Source organism: Aquarana catesbeiana, linkage group LG01, assembly GCF_042186555.1.
Source record: "Aquarana catesbeiana isolate 2022-GZ linkage group LG01, ASM4218655v1, whole genome shotgun sequence".
In the NCBI taxonomy this organism is placed as follows: Eukaryota; Metazoa; Chordata; class Amphibia; order Anura; family Ranidae; genus Aquarana; species Aquarana catesbeiana.
Window position 1 is genome coordinate 187,330,526 of NC_133324.1, and position 8,880 is coordinate 187,339,405.

The 8,880-nt window shown below is 41.6% G+C and overlaps 1 protein-coding gene across 1 annotated transcript in view; it reads left to right on the top strand.

The window, feature by feature from the left end:
- SLC25A46 (solute carrier family 25 member 46) overlaps positions 1–7,602 on the top strand; it is a 97,099-nt gene extending 89,497 nt beyond the window's left edge. The window contains exon 8 of the mRNA XM_073624606.1: positions 6,815–7,602. Coding sequence (XP_073480707.1) covers positions 6,815–7,396 — 582 coding nt within the window. The 3' untranslated portion in view covers positions 7,397–7,602. The remainder of the gene's footprint in view (positions 1–6,814) is intronic.
- Positions 7,603–8,880: the final 1,278 nt, after the last annotated feature.

Consider the following 8,880-nt stretch of genomic DNA (forward strand, 5'->3'; position numbering starts at 1 on the left):
GTTTGCTATTTGTAATCTACATGCTTTTTACAAAGTCTAAACTGTATATGAGGTTTTATTTTTTTTATTTGCAATGGCTTTTGTTCATGTTATACCTCCATAAATTTTCTCTGGGTTATAGTTGTCCCATGGATAGATTCTCCCAACTACAACTTCCTCACTGTTAAGCTGGACACAAACTGATAGAAATTTGGCCACTCCAACAGGGACCAGACAATTTTTAGTTAGTCTGTGGGCTTCTCCACTTGACAGAATTGAATAGTTTAAACCGATTTCTGTCAAAGGGACATGGAAACATTTTGATCTATTAGTGGCTGTAGCCAATGATCAGTGTATTCTGACAGCAGCGGGTGCCTCTGTCATAATACAATGTCCCTCCGTCCACTTTGTATGTGTAGATGGAGGGATCTGTCTCCTTTTTTTTTTTTTTTTTTTTTTTTTTTTTTCGCAGGCTAAACGAAAAAAAAAAAAGATGCCCAGCTAGCCAACAACAGACTGTCATCATTATTATTTTATTTTTTATTTTTTCATTTTTGTAATAGAAAATGAAATGGTTCCATAAGATGTGCAGAGTTCCTTTTTTTTTTTTTTTTTTTTTTTTTTTTTTTTTTTTTTTTTTTTTGGCATTGATGGTCCCTAACTGATTGACTTTTAAAGGCAATTTGTTGAATCAAGTTTAAAGTGATAATAAAGTCTTGTTTTTGTTTTTTTTCCTTTTAAAATAACAAATATGTTATAGTTACCTGCTCTATGTAATGGTTTTACACAGAGCAGCACAAAAATCCTCCTCTTCTCGGTTCCCTCGTCGGCGCTCCTGGCCCCTCCCTCCTTTTGAGTTTCCCCACAGCAAGCAGCTTGCTATGAGAGTACCCGAGCCAAGCCACATCTCTGTGTGTCCATTCAGACATGGAGCTGCAACCTGGCCCTGCCCCTCTCTCCATATTGGCTCAATGACTTTAATTGACAGCAGGAGCCAATGGCACTGCACTGCTGTTTCAGCCAATGAGGAGGGAAAGTCCCGGACAGCCGAGTCTCTGGACCTCAGGTAAGTATTAGAGGGGCTGCTGCACACAGAAGGTTTTTCAGATCCGTTACTGATTCGTTTCTACATGCACGTTTTTGATGCATTCCAGTGCTTTCCGGTGCATTTTTGATGTGGTTTACAGCTTTGAAGTACGGTCCAGTGCAGAGAAAATGCAGCATGTTCTACTTCTTTTTTTCCGGAACTGGAACGCCCTGGAACTGACCGCACTGGTATTCCATTGGAAACCGTATTACCTACTTCCCGTGCGTTTTTGATGCAGAAAAAAAACACATTAGACTGCATGTGGTATGAACTGGCCCTTTTGTTTTGTTTTTTTTTTGTTTTGTTTTGTTTTTTTGTATTCTGTCATAAAACTACACAATATGAAAAGTTCTGAACTAGGAAACGCATACGTTTTTGGAAGTGAATCTGAAAGACCCCATAAACCATTTCTGTCGATCAGTGAAAGATGATGACCCCAGAAGGATCATAGTACCGTCACCATGCAGAAGGGTTACTACAGATGATCACTCGTTCACTTATCAGAATACAATCTTCTTGAAAACATTCTTTTTATGAGTGGACGAATTTCTTCTGCAAAAGTAGGAATTGCCTCACTCTTGTATAAATGATAGCTTTTTTTAGTTATGGGAATATAGTACAACTTTTTTCATTTCACTTCTCGTAAGGGTTTTTTTCATTTTTGGGTAGGGTGGGGAGTGTGGTTAAAATCACTGTGTTTTGCCAGCTGAGTCTCAATTTGAAAGATTTCTCTTCACATCTGTCCCATAGACACAACAAAAAGGGGATATCTTTTCAATAACAATACCCGACTCTTAACCACTTCAATACCTGGCACTTTCGCACCTTCCTTCCCAGGCCAATTTTCAGCTTTCAGTGCTGTCACTTTTTAAATGACAATTGCGCGGTCATGCTACACTATACCCAAACTAAATTTTTATTTTGTTCCCACAAAAGCTTTCTTTTGGTGGTATTTGATCACCTCTGTGTTTTTTTATTTTTTGCTAAACGATTAAAAAAAGACAAATTTCTGATGAGGTGGCACTGATAGGCAGCACTGATAGGTGGCACTAATGGGCACTGATAGGTGACACTGGGCACTGAAAGGCTGCACTGGTGGGTACTTATGGGTGGCACTGATTGTTGGCACTGATTGTTGGCACTGATAGATTTCACTGATAGGCATCACTGGTGGCACTGGCAGGCATTTTTCATTGTCACTGCTAGGCAGTTGCCTGGGCACTGATTGGCATTTCCTTGGTGGTCTAGGTTGGCATACCTGGTGGTCCAGTGGGGTGGCCATCCCTGGTGGTCCTGGCGGGGCATCTGGGGGGGGGGGCTGGGCTGATAAACAATCAGCACAGACCCCCCCGTCCGGAGAGAAGCCGATCATCTCTCCTTTACTCTTGTCTGTCAGACGCAAGTGAGGAAAAGCCGATCAACTGCTCTTCCTGTTTACCACGTGATCAGCCGTGTCCAATCTGAGAGAGGCACTTTTCCTAGATCAGAGTTGCGGTTTGTCAGACTGACACGCTACAACAACGATTGCCACGATGCGCTCCCCCAGGGGCGCGCACCGGCTTGTTATCCTGACCATGTCATATGACGCCCGGGCAGGATAACACAACCACTTTGCTGACGTCATTTTGCTATATGGTGGGCGGCTAGTGGTTAAGCAGGCCATACATGCTTCATTGTCTTTCGTTTAAATCCCAACTCCGGGCAAAAAATGTTTTCCCCATGCAGTGGAGCTATGCCTGCACTGCAAGGGTAAACTGCTTGTTTTTTTTAGGGGTCACAAAGTTTATGCTCGCCGGATCCACTAATCCTTTGGAAAACATTGCTCTCCCATGGTCAAGAGGTCAACTGTTCCTGTCTACGTAGCATGATGACGTCAGGGACAGTCCATTTTCAAGGCAAGGATTGGTGGATCAGTTGTTATTATACAGGATTTTTTATAGCGCTAACAGTTTTGGCAACACTTTATAACATGAGGGCAGACAGTACAGTTATAAAACAATTTAATACGGGAGGAATCAGAGGGCCCTGCTCGTTCAAGTTTCCAATCTAGGAGGGAGGGTCAAGTGATACAAAAGGTAATAGCTGTGGGGGATGAGTAGATAGAGAAAATAAAAGTACAGTTGTTAGGTGGGGGCAGGATAGGCTTCTCTGAAGAGAATGGTTTTCAGGGATCATCTAAAAGTGGACGGAATAGGAGATAGTCAGACAGATTGGGGTAGGGGAGTTCCATAGCATGGGAGTGGGTGACAAGGGAGAGAGCAGGTGGTCTTGTGGGGGGGGGACAATTAGGTTGGTATTTTGAGACTAGGTTAGTGATATAGCTGGGAGCCGCGTTGTGGATGGCTTTGTAAGCATTTGTTTGTATTTTGAATTTAAAGCGGGGGTCCACCTATCTATTGTTTTTTTTTTTTTTTTTTTTTGGAGTTCATTCACAAACTTTTCTTCTCATGATTATCTACTCACATGTTCTGTGTAATATGTCCGCCTGTGTCCGATTTCATTGTAAAGAATAACTTATAAAATTCACTGAAGGCGGTTTCCATCTTCATTGTGGGCATTTGAAGCCCACAAGCATGTATTTCCTGGATGCGGTGAATGCTGTGCTCCCAGCATTCACCGAGCTGTTGTGATGACGCTGTTGCACAATGCATGCTGGGAAGCCTGAGACTAGCTCCCAGGGGACTGTGGGAGGTCTGGGAGAGGCTAGAAACACGCCTACTCCCATGGGAGGAAAACCAGGAAGTGCTAAGAAGATTAGAAAAAAAAGGTAATTACGGCGATTTAAATTTTTTTACACAGCATGTCAGCATCTAAGCAAGGAAGAGAATGCATAGAGATAATGTTCAAAATTTGGGTGGAACCCCGCTTTAATTCGTTGGGTGAGTGGAAGCCAGTGGAGGGATTCACAGAGAGGAGAAGCAAACACTGAACGGTTGGTAAGGTGGATAAGCCTGGCATTAGCATTCATGATATACTTAAAGGGGAATAGCCTATGTAAAGGTAATCCAGTGAGGAGGGAGTTTCAGTAGTCAAGATGAGAGATGACCAGAGAGTGAACTAGGAGCTTTTTAGTGTCATTGGTTAGGAAGGGGCGTATTCTGGAGATGTTGCGTAGGTTCAGGTGGCAATATTTGGACCGTGATTGGATGTGGGGCCGAAAGGATAGTTCAGAGTCCAGGAGTACACCTAAAACCTTGGCATACGGGGATGGGCAGATAGTTGTGCCATCAATCTTGACAGAGAAATCAGGGGAAGAAGCATGTAGGGGAGGAAAAATTATAAGCTCGGTTTTGGATAGATTGCGTTTGAGGAAGTGGTGCGACATCCAGGCTGATATGTTTGTTAGTAAATTAGTGATACGTGAGGAGACTGAAGGCATTAGTGTTCCTAAACCCAAGAACCTGCATTCACTATATCTGGTCTTCCACAGTACACAGAACATGGAAATGCAATTATTTTAGTAAATCTAAACTGCTGAATACCTTTTCTCATCAGCAGTATATAGCAGTCTTGTGACTTCTATCAGTGTCTGGCTGACCACTGGTTAAAACTTGTAAGAAGAGTTTTCATTCTCCTCTGACTGTCCTATGAGGCTTCCCCACAGTGCTGATTGGCCCTGTGCCAATCACATGCACCCTCCCAATAAAAAAACTCTAGCAATAAACGCCAAACTGAGCATATGCAGAGTGCCCCCAAAGGTCTGTATTATCAGGAGAAGGATTGGGGACTGTGAAAGAAGGGGAGGATAAGAGAAGAAATGATCAAACAGCCTTTTTACACAATGCAAAGGATTAACTCCTTAGGTTCCACAGTGAGTATAACACGCACGCTTTACTGCATATACAGACTGATTTTACTGTTGTGGGTTTAGTACCACTTTAAGTATATCTCTGTTGTCCAGCCCCAATGCACGGGGTGTGGGGGGGAATATTTTGCCCAGGGTTCAGCTTTAACAGCGGGTTGAGTGAAAGAAAATCGATTCTTCCAGCCACACATTCAAGATGGATGGGGGAATCCCTCCTGTGGAGCTACTGTATTCTGACAGCAGGGAGGCTCCAACCATTGTCATAATACACTCCTCCGCACTGCTGGCTATAGCCTGCAGCACCGATCAACCAAAAATTTTCCAAAAGGCTGGCTGTACAGGAGTCAATCAGGAGATTGACTTCTGTACAACCAGACTGCCCATAGACTGATAGAAATTCAGCCGGTCTGTGCTGAACTGGCTGAAGTTCAATCCATCTATGGCCAGCTTTAGACCGTTGTCACGGGAACAATTGTCCTCATTGTAAGACTTCCCCTCTCTTGCTTTTCTGGTGGCAACCCAAAACTTTAAAGTAAAGATAGTGATGTGGGCTAGTGACAGACTCAAACAGACACCAACATTCCTGGATAGAACATATAGACAGGAAGGTTTTTAATGGGATTTTAACGCTGCCATAAACACGATAGAACCAGAAAGTTTTTATATAAATACACATTTTATTGATAAATCATTAAAATTTGTTTAGCGTAAAAATTGAAATTATCAACTTGGCTTTTTATCAGCTCACAGAGGATAGTTATAGTGATGTTTTATCCCCACATGTTTCGCCGCTAAGGGCTTCCTCAGGGGATTTATTAAGTAGTCACTGTTCAAAAAGACAAAATATGCCATAATAGTATAGAGCAATACAGATTAATCATATAAGAAAAGCAATAACAAAAAACCATATTTATATTTGCCATGTCCAACCATTCAATTGCTTACCCAAACAAAGTCTCGGCCAATGTTGCCAACCCAGAACCACCAAAGTTATGCAGAGGACACATAGGGCACTGTGCAACCACAGAGGGCACACTAAGACCAAGCTACAATATATAGTTGGGCCCTCTGTGGTTGCACGGTGCCCTTTCCTCTGCTTTGCTTTGGTGGTTCTGGGTTGGCAACATTGGCCGATACTTTGGGTAAGCAATTGAATGGTTGGACATGGCGAATATGAATATTCATTGATTTTTGTTATTGCTTTTCTTATATGATCTGGATTGCTCTATACTATTATGGCATACTCTGTCTTTTTGAATATTGACTACTTAATAAATCCCCTGAGGAAGCCCTTAGCGGCAAAACATGTTGGGACATGTTCACCGACTTTGAAAATATCCTCTGTGACCTGATGAAAAGACAAGTCCCTAACCTTCAATTTTTACACTAAACACGTTTTAATGATGTATCAATAAAATGTGTTTATTTTTATAAAAATCTTTCTGGTTCTATCTTGTTTATGGCACCGTTAAAATCACATAAAAAACCTTCCTGTGTAAACCCAAAACTTTACCCTCACTTTGATTCCTGGTAACACTGGTGATCAGGGAAATTAGAACATGCCAATCTCTAACACAGACGCAGGCTGGAATAAAAAGCTCACAGGAATTGTAACTACTCACCACTTTTATCTTTACTTATACGCTAAGAGTTAGCCCATCCAATAATGATATTTATGGTTTTAGTTGTTTCTGGCAGGGTGAATCATACGGCTTTTTCTTTTTTGAAAAAAATGCTGAATAGAGAAATTGTATGGACTCTCCTTACTTTAACAGGCAGGAAGTACATAACTGAGTGATCCAGCTCACTGGAATCTACAAGGAACTGCAGTTTGTTTGGAGTTGAATCTTAGTTTATAACGGTTGTCTTCGTGTCTTTATTTTCTATTTTTACTAGACTTAAATTGATTTTATTTTGATATTTTTTTTTTATATACATTACAGAGTGAGATCATCCGTGACAATCCTGGCATTCTGGATTGTGTGAAAGAAGGAATTGGCCGACTTGTGGGACTTGGCGTACCGCACAGCAAACGTCTGCTGCCTCTTCTGGTTCTTACCTTCCCCACTGTCCTTCATGGTGTCCTTCATTATATAATCAGCTCAATCATTCAGAAATGTGTTTTATTCTTTATAAAGAAAAGAAAGCCTGCCAGAAATCCAGCTGATGCCACTTCATCAGCTCAGAACATTTTGGAGGAGTATTTCCCAGAACTTGTAGCCAACTTTGCTGCCAGCCTGTGTGCTGATGTCATGCTGTATCCTCTTGAAACTGTGATGCATCGCCTTCATATTCAAGGGACACGCACAATAATCGATAATACGGACCTTGGCTATGAAGTACTGCCTATCAACACTCAGTACGAGGGCATGAGAGACTGCATTAATACTATAAAACGAGAGGAAGGAATGCTAGGCTTTTACAAAGGGTTCGGGGCTGTGGTGGTGCAGTACACTCTTCATGCTACTCTTCTGCAAATTACAAAACTCATTTATTCATCTTTGCTGCACAATACAGCCCAGTGAAAGGCACAGTCGTGACTCGTACAAAGGGTAGAAAAGAAAACAGCATGTCTTAGCCACCGGTGTGTCTCCCGAATTCTGGTCTGGATTCTATATGCTGGATGAACGTTGACGTTTACATTTATGTTTGTAATCTGGATTCACTGTGGGCTTTAATAAAAAAAAGAATACAAAATTGTATGATGTAACCTACAGAAACCAATAAGAAATGAGTGTTATTTGCCTGGCTTCGCTAGTTTGCTGAGAACAGAATGATTGGGTTATGGCACGTCACTGATGTTAAGATTGGTAAGAATTAGTGCTGATTTTTGTGATAATTGTTCAATATTTATTGTGATATTGCCTCTTAAATACAGATTGATTTCTGTTAGCAAAATGTCTGTGTAGGGTTTGACAGGTTTCCAAAATCAAATATGTAGGGTACATACACTGCCTTATACAGTACATCAGTGTTTTTGACATGGACACATTCCTAGACTTATCTCTTTTCTTTATATAGCACCACATGATGTATGCATAATTCCTGTAGTCATGAATGGCAGGACTGTTCTTTTTGGTGTGTCCTGAGCCATGTGCATGTGTATCTGTTATAGAATAAACTATAAAAATGTTCTGGCCATGCAATTATGCTATGTTCACTACACAACGGTATAACATAGATTAATTGAACAGCCTTAAAGTGATTGTAAACGATCATCTTGTAAAACAACCCATTCAGTTTAAAATAGAAATGAAAGGCAATATATTATAAATACCTTTTTATAAGTGATCATATTCCCTCTGTTCTCAGCTGCTTGAGAGCTGGGGGAGGAGAAGCAGCAGCACACTGAACTTCCCAGTGAATGGCTGTGCTGAGTTCCCACCCGGGAAGAGGAGGATCGGGGCTGCTCTGTGCAAAACCACTGCACTGTGCAGGTAAGTATATGTTTTGCTACTTAAAAAAAAAAAAAAAACTTTCCTTTTAAAACCTCTTGCTGATTGCCCTATAGCAGTGATGGCGAACCTTGGCACCCCTGATGTTTTGGAACTACATTTCCCATGATGCTCATGCACTCTGCAGTGTAGTTGAGCATCATGGGAAATGTAGTTCCAAAACATCTGGAGTGCCAAGGTTCGCCATCACTGCCCTATAGGATATATACGTGATCCTGCATTTGCGCCTGCAGGAGGCTATCTGCGGGTGTGGGGCACTCAATGTTTGCCAGCACCCACCGATCGTCGGGCAGAGACTCAGAACCGACCTCTGCCTATATAAATAAGGCAGATTTCTGTTATGTCAGGGGGGAGGGATGGATTATGTGTTCCTGTAGAGCAGGGACTAAAATCCATCAGTTACCCTAGTAAAAGCAACACATACAGTACACAAAAACACTGGCTAGGTACACAGGTAAATCCATGCAACAAAGAGAAAAAGCGGCACATCCAGAGATGAATAAAAATTTGTTGGTTTATTGTAGATTCAAAGGTTAAAAAACATGACACACGAG